At 33.9% G+C, this 20,276-nt stretch overlaps 1 protein-coding gene across 18 annotated transcripts in view; it reads left to right on the top strand.

The window, feature by feature from the left end:
• Nucleotides 1-20,276, top strand: part of Wdpcp (WD repeat containing planar cell polarity effector) — a 527,720-nt gene that overhangs the window by 496,907 nt on the left and 10,537 nt on the right. For 16 of the 18 annotated variants that reach the window (XM_058572736.1, XM_058572746.1, XM_058572751.1 and 13 more), the window contains one exon: nt 5,650-5,729. In XM_058572736.1, the coding sequence (XP_058428719.1) occupies nt 5,650-5,729 (80 nt within the window). Of the gene's footprint in view, nt 1-5,649; nt 5,730-18,420; nt 18,498-20,276 lie in introns of all 18 variants that reach the window. The other 2 variants (XR_009224962.1, XR_009224964.1) reach the window with 1 other exon arrangement.

Below are 20,276 nucleotides of genomic sequence, written 5' to 3' on the forward strand. Positions count from 1 at the left end.
TATGATAGGAAAAGACATACACAGGCTGAAGGTGAAAGGTTGGGGAAAATCATACCACTCACATGGTCCTCGGAAGCAAGCAGGAGTGGCCATACTCATATGGAATAAAATCAACTTCAAACCTAAGTTAATCAAAAGGGATAAAGAAGGACACTATATACTGTTAAAAGGAACCATTCACCAACAAGGCATAACAATTATCAATATGTATGCACCAAATAATGGTGCTGCAACATTCATAAAACAAACTCTCCTCAAGTTCAAGAGTCAAATAGACCACAACACAATAATTATGGGTGACTTCAACACACCGCTCTCTCCATTGGACAGATCCTCCAGACAAAAGTTGAATAGAGAAACTATAGAACTCAATAACACTATCAATAACCTAGACTTAACCGACATATATAGAATATATCAACCATCATCAAGTGGATACATGTTCTTCTCAGCAGCACATGGATCCTTCTCAAAGATAGACCATATATTATGCCATAGGGCAACCCTTAGTAAATATAAAGGTGTGGAGATAATACCATGCATCTTATCTGATCATAATGGAATGAAACTGGAAATCAATGATAAAAGAAGGAAGGAAAAATCCTGCATCACCTGGAAAATGAACAATATGTTACTGAATGATCAATGGGTTACAGAAGACATAAAGGAGGAAATCAAAAAATTCTTAGAGATAAATGAAAATACAGACACAACATATCAGAATCTATGGGACACAATGAAAGCAGTTTTAAGAGGGAAATTCATTGCCTGGAGTTCATTCCTCAAAAAAAGGTAAAACCAACAAATAAATGAGCTCACACTTCATCTCAAAACCCTAGAAAAGGAAGAGCAAAACAACAGCAAATGTAGTAGAAGGCAAGAAATAATTAAAATCAGAGCAGAAATCAACGAAATTGAAACAAAAAAAAACCATTGAAAAAATTGATAAAATTAAAAGTTGGTTCTTCGAAAAAATAAATAAGATCGACAGACCCTTAGCCATGCTAATGGAGAGAATAAGAGAGAGAACTCAAATTACTAACATATGGGATGAAAAAGGCAATATCACAACGGACACTACAGAAATGCAGAAGATAATCAGAAATTATTTTGAAACCCTATATTCCAATAAAATAGAAGATAGTGAAGATATCAATAAATTTCTTTAAGTCATATGATTTGCCCAGATTGAGTCAGGAAGATACACACAATTTAAACAGACCAATAACAAAGGAGGAAATAGAAGAAGCCATCAAAAGACTACCAACCAAGAAAAGCCCTGGACCGGATGGGTATACAGCGGAGTTTTACAAAACCTTCAAAGAAGAATTAATACCAATACTTTTCAAGTTATTTCAAGAAATAGAAAAAGAAGGAGCTCTTCCAAATTCATTCTATGAGGCCAACATCACCCTGATCCCGAAACCAGACAAAGACACTTCAAAGAAAGAAAACTACAGACCAATATCTCTAATGAACTTAGATGCAAAAATCCTCAATAAAATCCTGGCGAATCAAATACAAAAGCATATCAAAAAAATTGTGCACCATGATCAAGTAGGATTCATCCCTGGGATGCAAGGCTGGTTCAATATACGGAAATCAATAAATGTTATTCACCACATCAATAGACATAACGATAAGAACCACATGATCATCTCGATAGACGCAGAAAAAGCATTCGACAAAGTACAGCATCCCTTTATGTTCAAAACACTAGAAAAACTAGGGATACCAGGAACTTACCTCAACATTGTAAAAGCTATATATGCTAAGCCTCAGGCTAGCATCATTCTAAATGGAGAAAAACTGAAGGCATTCCCTCTAAAATCTGGAACAAGACAGGGATGCCCTCTCTCACCACTTCTATTCAATTTAGTTCTCAAAATACTAGCCAGAGCAATTAGACAAAAGAAATTAAAGGCATAAAAATAGGAAAAGAAGAACTTATAGTATCATATCAACCGCAAATAGTGATAATTTATATAACAGACCCAAAAGGGTCTACAAAGAAACTACTAGAGCTAATAAATGAATTCAGCAAAGTGGCAGGATATAAAATCAACACGCATAAATCAAAGGCATTCCTGTATATCAGTGACAAATCTTCTGAAATGGAAATGAGAACAACCACCCCATTCACAATATCCTCAAAAAAAAAAAAAATACTTGGGAATCAACCTAACAAAAGAGGTGAAAGATTTATACAATGAAAACTACAGAACCCTAAAGAGAGAAATAGAAGAAGATCTTAGAAGATGGAAAAATATACCCTGTTCATGGATAGGCAGAACTAACATCATCAAAATGGCGATATTACCCAACGTTCTCTATAGGTTTAATGCAATGCCAATCAAAATCCCAACGGCATTTCTTGTAGAAATAGATAAAGCAATCATGAAATTCATATGGAAAAATAAAAGACCCAGAATAGCAAAAGCAATTCTAAGCAGGAAGTGTGAATCAGGCGGCATAGCGATACCAGATTTCAAACTATACTACAGAGCAATAGTAACAAAAACAGCATGGTACTGGTACCAAAACAGGGCAGGTGGACCAATGGTAAAGAATAGAGGACACAGAGACCAATCCACAAAATTACGACTTCCTTATATTTGATAAAGGGGCTAAAAGCATGCAATGGAGGAAGGATAGCATCTTCAACAAATGGTGCTGGGAAAACTGGAAATCCATATGCAACAAATGAAACTGAATCACTTTCTCTCGCCATGCACAAAAGTTAACTCAAAATGGATCAAGGAGCTTGATATCAAATCAGAGACTCTGCATCTGATACATATTGTGGGATCGGGTTCCAAATTCCTTAATAGGACACCCATAGCACAAGAGTTAATAACAAGAATCAACAAATGGGACTTACTTAAACTAAAAAGTTTTTTCTCAGCAAGAGAGACAATAAGAGAGGTAAATATCGAGCCTACATCATGGGAACAAATTTTTACTCCTCACACTTCAGATAGAGCCCCAATATCCAGAGTATACAAAGAACTCAAAAAATTAAACAATAAGATAACAAATAACCCAATCAACAAATGGGCCAAGGACCTGAACAGACACTTCTCAGAGGAGGACATACAATCAATCAACAAGTACATGAAAAAATGCTCACCATCTCTAGCAGTCAGAGAAATGCAAATCAAAACCACCCTAAGATACCATCTCACTCCAGTAAGATTGGCAGCCATTATGAAGTCAAACAACAACAAGTGCTGGCGAGGATGAGGGGAAAAGGGTACACTTGTACCTTGCTGGTGGGACTGCAAATTGGTGCGGCCAATTTGAAAAGCAGTATGGAGATTCCTGGGAAAGCTGGGAATGGAACCTCCATTTGACCCAGCTATTGCCCTTCTTGGACTATTCCCTGAAGACCTTAAAAGAGCATACTATAGGGATACTGCCACATCAATGTTTATAGCAGCACAATTCACAATAGCTAGACTGTGGAACCAACCTAGATGCCCTTCAATAGATGAATGGATAAAAAAAATGTGGCATGTATACACAATCGAGTATTATGCAGCACTGGATTTGGACTGTCTACTATGGTTTGCCTCTCCCATCTAAAGCTACACTGATCAAGAAATTGTGGTATTAGCAGAAGACAGATAAATATATTAATGAAAAAGAACACAGACTTCAGAAATACTCATATAAATATCTCCAAGTGATTTTTTAAAAAATATTTATTTATGTATGTATCTTTAGTTTAGGTGGATACATTAGTTTGTTTTTATGTGGTGCTGAGGATCAAACCCAGTGCCTCATGCATGGTAGGCGAGCATTCTACCACTAAGCCACCACCCCAGCCCCTCCAACTGATTTTTGACAAATATAAAAACACAATTTTTTAGAAAACTATTTTTTCAACAAATGGTATTGGAACAGGTGGACATCTTTGTGCAAAAAAGAAAGAATGGCAACCTAAATCTCATAACATACTCTCAAAAATAAAAAATAGATAATTGGTCTAAATGTAAAATTGAAACTACCAACTTTAAAAAAAAACATATAGAAAGAAATATTTGTAATCCAGGATTCGGCAAAACATTCTCAGACCAGCTGCTAAAAGTACTACCCATTTTTTTAATTGATAAAGTGTACTTTAACACCTTTTATTCTTCAAAAGCCACTGTTAGAAAAATGACAAGCTACATGCTGGGAGAAAATACTTACAAATCACATATCCAATGAAGGATATGTATCCAGAACATAAAAAGAACTTTCAAAGCTCAACAGTAAGAAAAATATCCCAATTAAAATGGGCAAAAGTCCTGAACAGACACTTCAGTAAGGTTATATGCAAAATTAAAACCATTAGGAGATACTCCTGCATATCTATTAGAATATCTGCAGTATGTGTGTGTGTGTGAAAATAATTATATATTTGTCAGTATGTATACATATGCATAAATACTGACAATTTCAAACACTGGGAAGGATGCAAAGTAACGTGAACTTTCATACATTGCTGATGAGAATACAAAATGATACAGCTATTCTAGGAAACAGTTTAGCAGTTTCTTATAAAGTTAAGCATATATTTGCCATATGATCTAGTAGTCTTGAGTATTTAGACTTGAGAAATTAATACTTACATTCACACAAGAACCTGTACGTGAATGTTTATAGTAGTTTTATTTATAATTTTCATAACCTGAGAAAATAAATATCCTTCAACAGATGAATAACTAAACCGGTATATAGCTATATAATGGAATACTCCTTATCAATAAAAAGTAATGAACTGTTGATTTATACAACTTGGATAATATCAAGGGCCTTATACTGAATGAGAGAAAATATAAATGGTCACATTTTGTATGATTCAAATCATATGACATTCTTGAACTCAAAACTAATAGAGAAAAGGTAAGTAGTTGTTGGGGTTATGGATAAGGAAAGTGTGACTACCAAGTATGAGGGATGTTTTTTGACATGTTGAAACTGTTTCCTGTTTTGATTGTTCTGTTGTTAATAGTATGAATCTAAGCATCTATTAAAATTCAAAGAATTATACACCTTTAAATGAATTTTAATGTATTATAATTTTATACATTTAAAAACAAAAATATGATTATATAAGTGAAAGTTGATGACAAAATTTTATAAGGCAGAATTATCTCAGGTTTATTTTTTAAATCCATAGCAATTAGGAGAGAACTCCAGATAATTAGATTGTTGTTATTATGTTAATTTGGGGATTTTTACACTAATAATGGATTATTTTTGAAATCAGGAAAGTATGAAACTTTTACCACTCACTTTAATTTCATAATACCCAGGAGTTCAGAGCATCACATTTTGTTTCCATGATTATTTCTTTTAAAAACTATATATATGTAATACATTTATCTGTACATTAAAATTTAATTTCAGCACTCTTCAAAATGTCTTACAAAGTATTTAATGGTGGAATACTTGAAAGATACTTTCCATGTTTTTAAAATAATTATTTTAAAATTATTATGTTGTTGAAAGGTTCCAGAGAAATTTTTAATTACACTTTAAAACATGTAGAAATTTGAAATGTTTAGTACCTTACTTATATTAAATTTTATAGTATTATATCCACAACTTGCATCTAACCTTAAATTTTTCTTTCTTAATTACTTGACTCATATACTACAGACAAGTAATTGACAGAAGGAATAGACCTGAAAAAGACATCTGTGCTGGATCTTTGATGACTTATACCTGTAATGCAGAAGGTAATATTATTCAAAATATAATGCCTCAAAAAGTTATAATTTATAAAAGTGTTCTATAAATGAATTAAAATATGAAAACCCAGAGCATTTCAAAACTCAGTATTAAGACTGCTTTTGGTTAATGTAATATAAAATGCCAAGTCACTTGATTATAAATAAGGCTAAATTTTAATAAGCATACAAATTAATACAGATGCCTTTGGGAATCTTGTTAAAACATTGATTCTTTTTCAGTAGATCTGGAGTGGGACCCATGACTCTGCATTTCTAAAAAGCTCTCAAAGTGATACATACTCAGCTAGTCTGGAGACTACAATTTGAGTAGGCAAGCTCTGGAGATAACAAATAAAAATGGCATGATTCTTGCCCTGTTTAGTAGAAAATAAAGAAATGTATAAGTACTATAATTCAAGACAGCTGTACTCCCTAACAGTGGTACCCTTCTTACTCTCCCTAAAGATAAATATAGCATGGCCCACTGTTTCTTTTACTTTCCCTTTAAGAAGAGGTTACTCTGCTGAACTATTATCTTAGTCCATATTCTGATGCTATAAACAGAATTCCTGAGACTAGGTAACAGCAGAGGAAAGAAGTTTATTTAGTGCCCAGTTCTGGAGGACAGAGGTCAAGATCCAGCAGCTACATCTGAGGAGGGCCTCATGCTCAAGGGGCAGCCTTACTTGATAAAATCTGCTCTCATGGTAACTAATCCAGTCCCCAAGAAAAAACTGCATGAATCCATCTTAACCTTTTAAAGACCCCACCACCTCTCAACACTGTTATACTGGGCACCAAATTTCATTATGAGTTTCAGAAAAGACAAACCATATTCATTTTGAAATGCAAAATGTGGAAGAGAGAGATGATGAGGATAAGAGAAGCAAGTGGAATTAAGATGCTTGTATGGACTTTCTTCTGGAGAGTTTAGGAGGGAAATATATGAAAGCAACTTCAGCCTCTGTGAGAAGTAGATAGCAGAGAAAATGAATTTTAAGAAGTATCATATAGTGCCAGGCATAAAATGGCTACTCATATTTTTTTCCTTAAGTTGAGGTTTACCAACTGTATGTCAGAAAGCCTATATAACATAGTCCTAACTGACCTAAAATATTGTCACTTCAGCTTCTCAGAAGCTAATCCTCACCTATGAAATCAAATTTCAGTAGAATGATTCTCATATAGAATAGGCAGGTAAATGAACATTTAAAACAATTCACTTCACATTAATGATTTTAAAACATGATATTTAGTAGGAAAAATGGTATTTTTCCCCTTTTTGAGTTTCTATTTTTCCTTGAATTTTGAGGAAAAGATGGAGTTAATAGGCCAAGAGGTGACTACAATATAACCAGAATCTTTACTTCAAAAAGAAAAAAAAAATGAAGAAGAAAAAGTATCAGGGTGGTCAATGTAATTTCCTTCATGGTGTTTAAGGCATGTAATTAAAAACCTGTGTTATTTCAAAACTAATTTTAGTTACTGAATTTTGTCTTTTTTCACAGAGATAGTCATTGCATTAGACTAGGAGATCACAGGTTTAAATGCTGTATGAAGCTAATGATGCTAAGTTACGAAGAAGGTGATGGAAGATAAGGATTGAAATATGGGTCTTGGGCCAGAGTGTGACAGGCTTTGGAGTAAGGCGAAAGAGTTTCTATTTATTTCAGTTGGTAGTGGTGTGGATTTGAACGTTAGGAAGCAGGTAAGTGAAATGATCAAAAGCATAAGAATATTAATCTGGTAGTCTTTCCCAAATTGATTGAAATGAGAAAAATTAGATAGCAAGTTTATTATAATAAAGTAGTAAAAGCCTTGAGTGAAAATGATAGTGGGAATAGGAAAGGATAAATTTGAGAGATATCATGATTAAAAAAATATGACTTGTTGAAATCCTTTATCCAACACTTCAACAAACATTTATTGAACTCCTATTATATGCCAGAAACTATGTTGTTCAGTAGAAATAGAAAATATAATGTTGCCTACAAGGTATTCATGGTAAATAGCTGCTAGAAATGTAGTAAAATTCTTTGATGCATTCTCCATGCTGCCCATAAAGTGACCTTAACCTGTTTAGACCATTATAATCTGTCCATATCATCTCCATCCAGCCTTCTTTGGCACTACTCCACAATTCTTAACTGTTTCTACTTCCTCATCACCCAAAACATGTTAATATCAATATGATTAGATTTCCTCCATATCACCTCTAAAAGCATTTGACATTGTTGATTATTTCTTTCTATAATATTCTCTTTGCCTTCTTTGTACTCTAACCCACTGAATCCTCTTGCCCTCTTTAGATCTTGATAGCCTTAATAATAACCATTTTGGAAATAGTAGACAGATAAAAGAAATTCTTTTAAGCCATCTAATATAGATGAATAGATATCAAATCTTATCCTCTCTTTCTGCCCTATTATATGTGAGCTGCAACTCTTAAGCACCAAAGTGCAGTTAAAAAAAAATGATGAATATGGGTGGTATTAGTCAAGTATCGTCAAAGAAGGAGAACCAACAGGAAGGGAGTGTGTGTGTGTGTGTACAGAGACAAAGAGACTGATCGATTATAAGGAATTGGTTCACACAATTAGGAAGGCTATTGAGTCCTAAGATCTGCAGTTGGCAAACTGGAAACCTAGGAGAGCCAACAGTGTGGTTAGTTAGCCAATAGTGCAGTGAAGGCCAGCAGGCTTGAGCCCCAGGAAGAGTAAAAAGAGAAAACTCATGTCCCAGCTCAAAGGCAGTCAGGCAGGAGTTCTCTCTCATCAGGGGTAATATTAGCTGGACATGAAAATGTACAGAGGGAAGACAAGTTGGAATCTGTTGGCACCATAAAAATATTCAAAGGGTTATGGCTGATATTTCACTTCCTCCTTCCAAATCTTGCACACATTTTTCTTTGTTCATTTCTAACATGGAAATACATGGGAAAGAATGTTCTGGGAAACATGGTTCTAGCTTAGCCAAATTTATTTACACAGTATAAAACCATCTTGAAGGTGATATATTTTAACAAAATAAATAGGCAAGAATTCTATAGAGGTAAGGTTTGTTGAGGAAGCTATGCAAACTAATACTGTACACAGAAAAGCAAAAATAAAAACCCTAATATTGTTGACCAAGTTTGCAAAGCTGAAAATTATATTGAAAATTGAAGTTTGAAAGAGTAAGTGGAAATTAGCCAAAAAAAGAAACTGTTAATAATTCTTTCCTTGTATCTTTACAGAAATTGTACATGAAACAAAATCTGTAGAGGAGAACCAGTCTTGTTTCATTTTTTAAATTTCTTTTTTTTTAATTTTTTATTTGTTTTAATTAGTTATACATGACAGTAGAATGCATTTATGCACTTTGATATATCATACATAATGGGATATAATTCCTCGTTTTTCTGAATGGACATGTTGCAGAATCATGTTGGTCATGCAGTCACATTATACATACAGTAATAATATCTGTTTCATTCTACTATCTTTCCTATCCCCACATCCTCTCCCTCTACCTAATCTAAGGTATCTATTCTTCCCTAGTGCCCCCTGCCTCATTGTGAATTAGCATCCACATATTAGAGTAAACATTCAGCCTTTGGTTTTGTGGGATTGGCTTGTTTTGCTTAGCATGATATTCTCCAACTCCAACCATTTACTGGCAAATTCCATAATTTTATTCTTCTTTAAAGTAATATTACATTGAGTATATATACCACATTTTCTTTATCCATTCATCTATTGAGGGACACCTAGGTTGGTTTCATAGTCTAGCTGTTATGAATTGAGCTGCTACAAACATTGATGTGGCTGCGTCACTATAGTATGATTTTAAGTCCTTTGGGTATAAACCAAGGAGTGGGATAGCTGGGTCAAATGGTGGTTCCATTCCCATTTTTCTGAGTTTCCAAAATGGATCAATACCTTTGCATTTATTTTGTTTTTCATATACTTTACAAAGTAATATCCAAAATTTTTATTAGATTAAACATATATAAAATTATCCTATGGAACGGCAGTAAAAAAATTCTTGTTTTTTCTCAATGCATTACTTCTTTTTAACCACCTATAATAAATAGTTCACAGACCAGCAATAATGATTTTTAGATGAGTTTTTGGTCCTTATCCCACAAATTGAGTAACACTGAACTAAGACTGACTTCTTACCTAATTTAGGCAGAAAGCTCAAAGTAATACTTTTGAGAACAATAGAAACTGGGTGTGTTTAAACCAGACACCTAATGAGTATGAATTGTAAGGAACTTCAGAGACTAATGATCACAGTTATTACTCTTTAAAACATCATAAGCTAGACACAGTGGCATAGAACTAAAATCCCAAAGGATTCAGGAGGCTGGAGGATCACAAATGTGAGGCTAGCCTCAGCAACACAGCAATATCCTCAGCAACTCAGTGAGATCCTTTCTCAATTTTTTAAGAAACTTTTTAAAAAAGGGGATAGATTGATTTCCAAGATTTTTTGTTTGTTTGTTTTTGAGGATATTTTGAGTGGGAAAGTTTCCTAATTTCTCTTTTCAGTTGATTCACCATTGATGTATAGAAACATAGTTGATTTATAGGTGTTAATTTTGTATCCTGCTACTTTGCTGAATTCATTTATAGTTCTAGAAGTATTATGGTGAAAGTTTTTTTGGGTCTTCTAAATATAGAATCATGTCACCAGCAAATTGTTTGAGTTCTTCTTTTCCTATTCTTATCCCTTTAATTTCTTTCTTTGCCTAATTGCTGTGGCTAGAATTTCAAGGACTGTGTTGAATATAAGTGGTGAAAGAGAGCATCCTTGTCTTGTTCCAATTTTCAGAGGGAGTGCTTTCAATTTTTCCTCCATTTAGAATGATGTTGGTCTTGGGTTTAACATGTGTGCACAAGCGCATGCATGCAAACGTGGGGGTGTGTGTATGTATTATTGATTTCCATATGTTGAACCAATCTTGATCCCTGGGATCAAGTGTGGTGCACTATCTTTTAGTATGTTTTATATGCGATTTGCCAGTAGTATTTTATTAAGAATTTTGAATGTGATTTGGCAGTATTTTATTAAGAATTTTTGTATCAATGTTCATCAGGGATATTGTTCTGAAGTTTTCTTTCCTTGATGTGTCTTTTTCTGGTTTTGGTATCAGGGTGATACTAGCTTTATAGAATGAGTGTGTAAGGGTTCTTCCTTTTCTATTTCATAGAATAATTTGAGGAGGATTGGTATTAGTTCTTCACTGAAAGTCTGGTAGAACTCAGCTGAGAATCCAATGGTCCTGGGCTTTTCTTTGTTGGTAGAATTTTAATGGCATCTTTAATTTCATTGTTTGAAATTGATTTGTTTAAATTATCTATGTCCTCTGGATTCAGTTTGGGTAGGTCAATCATCTCTAGAAATCTGTCAGTGTCTTTAAAATGGGGGCTGGGTTTGTAACTTAGAGCGCCTGCCTCGCACATATGAGGCACTGGATTCAATCCTCAACACCACATAAAAATGAATAAACAAAATAAAGGTATTCTGTCCATCTATAACTAAAAAAAATTTTTTTAAATATTGTCAAAAGCAATGTACAGATTTAATGCAATTCCTATTAAAATTCCAATGACATTCTTCATAGAAATAGAAAAAGCAATCATGAAATTGATTTGAAAAAATAAAAGACCCAGAATAGCCAAAGCAATCCTCAGCAAGAAAAGTGAAGCAGAAGGCATAATACCAGACCTTAAATTATACTACAGAGCTATAAAATTATACTACAGAGCCACAAAAAATGACATGATATTGACACCAAAACATACATGAAGACCCATGGTACAAAATAGAAGACTCAAAGACAAACCCACATAAATATAGTTATCTCATACTGGACAAAGGTGTCATAAACATATATTGGAAAAAAAAGATAGCCTTTTTAACAAATGGTGCTAGGAAAACTGGAAATCCATATGTAGCAAAATGAAATTAAACCCCTATATCTCACCCTGTACAAAACTCAATTCAAAGTGGATCAAGGACCTAGACATTAGGCCAGAGACCCTGGGCCTATCAGAAGAAAAAGTAGGCCCAACTTTCCATCATATTTGCTTAGGAACTGACTTCCTCAATAAGACTCCTAAAAGATAAGAAGTAAAATCAAGACTCAATGAAAGGGTAGTATCACACTAAAAAGCTTCTTCACAGCAAGGGAAACAAGAACATGAACAGGGAGCCTACAGAATGGAAGAAAATCTTTGCCACCTGTATCTCAGAGCACTGATCTCTGGGATATACAAAGAACTCAAAAAACTTAACATCAAAAACAAACCCAAATAACCCAATCAATAAATGGGCAAAGGAACTAAAAAGGCACTTTACAGAAGAAGAAATACAAATGGTCAAAAAGTGTATGAAAAGTATATGAAAAAATGTTCAATATCTCCAAGCAATTAAAGAAATGTAAATTAAAACTACACTGAGGTTCATCTCACTCCAGTCAGAATAGCAATTATCAAGAATACAAGTAACAATAGGGCTGTGGCTCAGTGGTAGAGCACCTGCCTCGCACAGATGGGGCACTAGGTTTGATCCTCAGCACCACATAAAAATAATAAGATTTGTGTCCATCTATAACTAAAAAAAATTTTTTTAAAGAATACAAGTAACAATAAATGTTCGTGAGGATGTGGGGAAAATGTCCACTTATACATTGCTAGTGGGACTGCAAATTGGTGCAACCACTCTGGAAAGCAGTATGCAGATTTGTAATAGAATCACCATTTGACCCAGTTATCCCACTCCTCTGTATATACCCCAAAGACTTAAAATCAGCATACCACAGTGACAAAGCCACATCAATGTTTATAGCAGTTCAATTCACAAAAGTTAAGCTATGGAACCAGCCTAGGTACCTTCAACAGATGAATGGATTTAAAAAATGTGGTATATACATAAAGGAATATTACTCAGCCTTAAGGAAGAATGAAATTATGGCATTTGATGGCAATCCCAAAAACCTTAAAGCCAAATGTTCTCTCTAATATGTGAATGCTAACACATAATAAGGCAGGTGGAGAGGGAAAAATAGAAGTTCATTGGATTAGACAAAGGGGAATAAAGGGAATGGAGGGGAGATAGAATAGGAAAGACACTAGAATGAATCAGCCATAACTTTCCTATGTTTATATATGAATACATAACCAGTATAATTCCACATCATGTACAACCTCAAGAATGGGAAGTTATGCTCCATATATGTATAATATGTCAAAATATACTGTTGTGTATATCTAAAAAGAACAAATTTTTTTAAACACTGAAAATAACAAAGTGGGGAGCTAGAGACGTAGCTCAGTGGTAAAGTGCCCCTGGGTTCAATTCCTAGCATGTGCTTGTGTACATACATACATACATATATTAATTAAATAAAACATCATAGTGGGTCAACTTAGTACTGAACACTTGCTTGTTCAGGCACTAAAAAGAGCTTATCCAATAACTTAGCAGTCATCTTATAAAATTAATGAGAACAGTATACAATAAGCAAGTCTTTTTTGGAAAGCAAGTCTCATCATATCAATTTAATTTGATGTCACAGTCTATATAATAAGTTACAGATATAATCTACATTGCCCCGATTTCAAAAAGAATTTTGATTGTGTCTTGCACTTTAAAACAAGCTACAAAACTGTTTGGTTTTGTTTTGTTTTAGATCTCAGGACCTCATTAAAATAACTTTTTTCTCCATATTTTTATTATTGCATTATAATTATACATAATGGTGGGATTCACTGTTAAATATCCATACATGTACATGCTGTGATAATATAATTTGACCAATATCATTCCCTAGTATGTTCCCTTTCCCTTCCTCCTTACTTTCCTTAGTCCCCTTCCTCTCCTTTCCATTTTTTTTTCCTATCTCTTGCCTAATTGCTGTGGTTAAAACTTCTAGCACTATATTGAATTCAAGAGTGGTGAAAGTATACATTCTTGTCTTGTTCCATATTTCAAAGGAAGTGTTTTGTTTTTCCCTATTCACTATGAAGTTGACTTTGAGTTTATCTCCTATACCCTTTCTGATGTTGATAAATTCCTTCTATCCCTAGTTTCTGCAGTGTTTTTATCATAAATGGGTAATGAATTTTGTCAAAGACTTTCTCTGAATCTATTGAGACTTTGATTTTTGTCCTTAATTCTATTTATGTGATACATTATAGTTATTGATTTACACATGCTAAATCTTCCTGGTAACCCTGGAATAAAACCAACTTGGTCATGATGTAAAATCTTCTTAATATGTTTTTGATATGACTTGCTAAAATTTTATTAAAGATTTTTTGTATCTAAGTTCATCAGGGATATTGATCTGTAGTTTTCTTTCCTCAATGTGAGCTTATCTGATTTTGGTATGAGGGTGATACTGGCTTCATAGAATGAATTTGGAAGGGTTCCATCCCCTTCTATTTCACGGAATAAAAATAGGAGTATTGGCATTAGTTCTCTTTTAAAGGTCTGGTAAAATTCAGCTGAGAATCCAACTGATTCTAGGCTTTTCTTTGTTGAAAGACTTTTTATTACTGTTTCTATCTCATTGCTAATTATTGGCCTGTAGCTTTTCTATGTCCTCTTGATTCTATTTTGACATGTCATGCATGTATAGAAATGTATCCATTTCTTCCAGGTTTTCCAATTTATTGCAGTATAAATTTTCAAAATACTCGCTAATTATCCTCTGGATTTCCGTGATATCTGAGGTGATTTCTCCTTTTTAATCTCTTATTAATTTGGGTCTTTTCTTTTTTTCTTTCAGTAGTTTACCTAAGAGTTTGTTGATCTTTGTTCATTTTTTCAAAGAACTCTTTCATTGATCCTTTGTGTTTTTTAAATCTCTATTTCATTGATTTCGGCTCTGATCTTACTTATTTTGTTCCTTCTACTGTTTTTCGAATTGGTTTATTTTTCAAGGGCCTTCAGATTCATAATTAGATTGCTTATTTGAAATCTTTCTGATTTTCTGATGTAGGCACTGATAGCTATAAACTTCTTTGAACTACCTTCATACTGTCCCAGAGCATCTGGCATGTTGTTTTTGGTTTTTGTTTCTTTGTGTGTGTGTGTGTGTATGTGTGTGCCAGGATTGAACTCAGGGGCACTTGATGACTGAGCCATATCCCCAGCCCTATTTTGTATTTTATTTAGAGACAAAGTCTCACTGAGTTGCTTAGTACCTTACTGTTGCTGAGGCTAGCTTTGAACTCTCGATCCTCCTATCTCAGCCTGCATCTGGTATGTCGTATCACTAATCTCATTTGAATCTAAGACTTTTTTAATTTCTCTCCTGATTTCTTCTGTCACCCATTCATCATTCAGAAACATATTGTTTAATTTCCATGTGTTTATGTAGTTTCTGTGGGGGTTTTTGGGGGGTGTTGATTTCTAATTACATTCCATTATGATAAATACGATAAGATGCAAGAAATTATATCAATTTTTTAATATTTGTTTGGGGGCTGAACATATGGTATGTTTTGGAGAAAGTTCCATGAGCAGCTGAATAGAAAGTGAATTTGGCTCTTGTTAGTGAAATATTCTACAAGTGTCATATTAAGTCCATTTGATTTATAATATTTTTAGGTATCAAAAGTTCTTACTGGCTGGGCATGATGGCACTTGCCTGTAATCCCAGTGGCTTAAGAGGCTGAAGCAGGAGGATTGCAATTTCAAAACCAGCCTTGGCAACTTAGCGAGGCTCTAAGAAACTCAATGAGATCCTGTCTCAATATAAAAAGGGCTGGGGATGTACCTCAGTGGTTAAGTGGCCCTGAGTTAAATCCTTGGTACCCCCCTCCCAAAAAAAAAAAGTTTCTACTGAGTTCATGTGTGGAACACCCATCAATTGATGAGAGAGGTATTTTGAAATCACCCAGTATTCCAGTGTTTATTGTACTGGGGTCTGTCTGTGTCTTTAATTCAAGTAGTATATTTTATCTAATTAGGTGCACCAATGATTAGGGCATAAATATTTACTATCATTACATCTTCTTGTTGAATTTTTCCCTTTACCAGAATGAAGTTACCTTATTTGTCTTTTCTGATTAATTTTGTCAGATATAAGAGTATCCTGCTTGTTTTCAGGTTCTATTTACTGGATATATTAATTGCCATCCTTTTCACTTTCACTTTGGAGGTTTTTATTTCTTTTTGTGTATTTAGTGGTTTAGATTTGTTTTTTTGTTGTTGTTGGTTTAGTATTTAAGTGTTTTCTATAGTGCTGGCTTAGTTATGAATTCTTTTAGTTTCCCTTTATCTTGGGTTTTATTTTTTCTTGAATTCTGAACAATATCTTTGCTGGATATAGCAATCTTGGTTGACAGTTTTTTTTTTTTTTCAGGGCTTGAAATATATCATTCCAAGTCTGTCTAGATTTTAGAGTTTGTGCTGAGAAATGAGATGTAATGCTGTTCAGCTTGCCTCTGACTTGACATTTTTCTCTTGAGGCTTTTTATTCTATCCTTGGGCTGGGGTTGTAAGCTCAGCTGTAGTAGAGCTCTCACCTAGCAAGTGCAGGGCCCAGAGTTTGATCCTCAGCACCACATAAAAATAAGTAAGTGAAATAAAGGTATTGTGTCCAATTGCAAATCTAAAAAATAAATATTTAAGAAGAAATTCTATACTTATTTTGTATGTTAGGCATTTTAATTACAATGTGACATGGAGAGCTTCTTTTTTAATCTTGTCTATTTGGGGTTGTGAATGCCTTCTGAATCTGGATGTCTATCTTATTCTGAAGGTTTAGAAAAATTTCTGTTACTATTTACCTAAAGAGGCTTATCCATGCTGTTAGCTTGCATCCAATGATTCTTAAATTTGGTCTTTTAATATTCTCCCAGAGTTCTTGTATATTCTGGTCATGGTTACTTATTTTCTTTTCATTAATATAATCTTGATGTTCAAGGCCAGCAACTATCTTCTAGTTCTGAGATAAGATTCTGTCTTCAACATGGTGTATTCTTAGACTTACAACTGAACATTTTATTTTATTGTGACTTTAATAGCCAAGATTTTTGACTTGTCTTTCTCTCTTTCTCTCCCTCTCCCCCTCCCCCCTCTCTCGGAATTGAACCCAGAGATGCTTTACCACTGAGCTATATGCTCAGCCCTTTTTATTTTTTATTTTGAGAAAGGGTCTCCATAAATTGCATAGGGCCTTGCTAAATTGCTGGGGCTGGCTTTGAACTTGTGATCCTCCTGTCTCAGCCTCCCAAGTCACTGGGGTTATAGACATGCACCACTACACCTGGCTATTTGTTTGTTTTTCCAGTTGTAGATGGACAAAATACCTTCATTTTATTTATTTTTATGTGATGCTGAGGAATGAACCCAGTGCCTCACACATGTGAGGCAAGCGCAAATTTGAAGTAATTAAAGACTCAGCCTCATTAAATAGTCTGTGTGAAAAAATATTTTAAAAGAATATTAAAAAAGAAAAAAGACTGGGATTGTGGCTCAGTGGTATGACACTTGCTTAGCATGTGTGAAGCACTGGGTTCAATTCTTAGCACCACATAAGTAAATTAAAGGTCCATCAACAACTAAAAATTTTTTTAATTAAAAAAAGGCAAGAATATTTTTTAAAATTAAAAATATTTATTATTTTTTTAAAAAAGAAACTCTAATTAACCTAAAACATAATCTGATAAGATTTTTCACAACTGATGATGAAACATATGCAGAGGAAAAAGACTTTGTTGTTCAAATTTACTATGTTTCTCAAATCCTATGGTTCTTTACTGTATTTGTTCCTCATCATTATGTGCTTTGCAGAAAATATTTTACCCTGTTATATGTTACTAAACCAGCAATGTCAATAGTGAACTTCATTCACTTTGGGTTTAACTGTTATCAGTTTTGAGAATTTTCGTCAAAAATAGAGGTTGAATATCTGGACTTTCTATCACACAGAAGTTCAAAAACCTGGCAAAAATTTGTGATTTTTTTTTTTAAGTTCAATACTAAGACTGAAATTTTTCTGAATGAAAAGAAGCACCATTAACCACTTATCAGACTAAATGGCTTTGGAAATCAGTTTTTGCTGCAAACTTGATAATGCTTCTTAATCCATTTCAGTGTTAATTGAGATTGTCTAAATAATGTTAGGTTGTACTTACTGTCAAGAGTTAAAACAAGGGCTGGGGTTGTGGCTCAGCAGTGGAGCGCTTGCCTAGCACATTCAAGGTACTGGGTTCAATCCTCAGCACCACATAAAAAATAAATAGGTATTTTAAAAAGTTAAAACAAAATGAAATCTATGTCCCTACAAATTTCAAATAGATATATTTACTGGGTATGATGGCACACGGTGGGATGATCATTAGAGCCCAACTTGAGCAATACCTTGAGACCCAGTATCAAAAACAAACAAGAACTATCCCAGTTTTAGCACTTACAGTCTCAAATCCTGGTGATCCTGCTTAATCCTAGAAAACTGGAACTACCAGTTTCCTTAATCCTGGTGGTGTTTTTTGGAGCTGGCTACAAAAGCAGAAGAACTTCTTATATTTCAAAATCCATCAACAGTAGAATTGAGAAGCTCCCACCTAACCTTTCATTGGAAGTGAATAACCTACAACATAGTCACATGATTCTGCTTTGTGTGTAGGGAATAAATACAGGAGCATTCCACCACTCAGCTACATTTCCAGACCTTTTTATTTTCTTGAGCCAGGATCTTGCTAAGTTGCTGAGGCTAGCCTTGAACTTGAGATCCTCCTGCCTCAACTTCCCAAGTCACTGGAATTACAGGTATGCACCACTCTGCCTGGCTTGTAATGACATGCTAAAAGGTAAATATTAAGAGAAGAACCTAATATAATTCTATAAAATAGATGCTGTTCATGGATTGTTATCAATAATAACTGGTAGTACTTATTTTTTTGAAAAGGCATTTTCAAAAATAAAATACCAGAGATCAACATTTACATGAACTTTTGCAGTTGAGTTTGTTGAGAAAAAACATTAACTTTGAATCCCCATTAAATGCAATGATATACCCCCTATTCTCATTAGATATATTTTTTTAATTTAATTATTACTACTATAGTTTAAATTTCATTAATAAAAATTTTTCTTGTTATTTAAGTATTTACACAGTGTCTTCAATTTTGTTTCTTAGCTCACAAAGCCTAAATATTTACTCCCTGGTTCTTCATATAGTTTGTGAATCCCCTCATCTAGACTAAGACAATATAGTTCAGAGATGGAAACTGTCATAGTTGACAAGAAACTAAAGCATTAATACTGGCTTTTTAAAAAAATATACCAATTGTTTATTTTTCCAACAGTCTGAAGTAAGCACTTCATTGCACCAATCTCTTTAGATGTCAATCAAGAAACTACATTATAAATCTTAAGACTCCTGCTATAAAAGTTTTTTTTCCTTTCTATGAAAACTTTGGCATGGATTCAGGAAAGTGTGACGATGTCTAACATAGTGAAACATAGTGTCTTTTTTTTTAAGTTTTTAAAAATTAAGTTGTTTAGCTCAAAAATGTCAAGTTTATGGGGTAATGATTATTATTTTAAAAAAACACACCAAATACTGAGTTCTTTTTATGGTCTATGGAAAACTTTTTAAAAACATGCTTAACTGTTGTGAATTGAGCTGCTATAAACATTGGTGGAAGCTAACACAACAGGGAGACAGAAGAATAAAAGTTCAGTGGATTAGACAAAGGGGAATGGAGGGAAGGGAGTAGAGATAGGAATAAGACAATAGAATTAATCTGACACAACGTTCCTATGTACAAACATGAATACACTACAATGAATCTTCACATCACATACAACCACAAGACTGGGATCCTAATTAGAATAAAATATACTCCATGTTTGTATAAGTATATCAAAATATACTATACTGTCATGTATATCTAAAAATAACAAATAAATTTTTAAAAATACATGTTTAAATTAAAGCTGGGTAGTTTTGTGTAGCCATTAAAAGAATTCATTGACCACTGAGAGACAAATGTTGAACCAGTTTCTGAAAGAGTTCGCTAATTTTATACTCGTAGAGATCAACAAGAGAATAAGCATCTTATTGCAGGATTTAAATGTTTGTCTAAAATCAAGAGCCAACCTATTTTTTAAAAATCAGCTGTCCTGTGAAAACATTACAATACAGATCTTTGAACTATATAAACAAAACATCCCAAACTACACAAAAATACCCCCGTGAACAAGTAAGAGGGTTGATGACAGAAAAGTAAGAAGTGTTTTGAGAGAAATGCAGTCATCATCAGGGCATTACTTGGTGCTGGCTCTATGAGGAGGAATAAGATGCTATCGATACATTTTAGTAAATGTCTAATCTATCTAGGAAGGTAAACTAAATGAATAAAGAGAATAATATAAGTTAGTACCAGGCACAATTGCACATACCTGTAATCCCAGCAAACCATGAGGCTAAAGCAAGAGGACAACAAGTTTGAGGCCAGCTGGGCTACTTAAGGAGGAGACCCTGTTTCAAAATAAAGCTGGAGTTGTGGCTCAGTGGTAGAGCACTCACCTAGCATGTGTGAA

Source organism: Marmota monax, unplaced genomic scaffold (assembly GCF_021218885.2).
Source record: "Marmota monax isolate L192 unplaced genomic scaffold, Marmota_monax_Labrador192_F-V1.1 WCK01_AAM20220418_F8-fsc00015, whole genome shotgun sequence".
NCBI lineage: Eukaryota > Metazoa > Chordata > Mammalia > Rodentia > Sciuridae > Marmota > Marmota monax.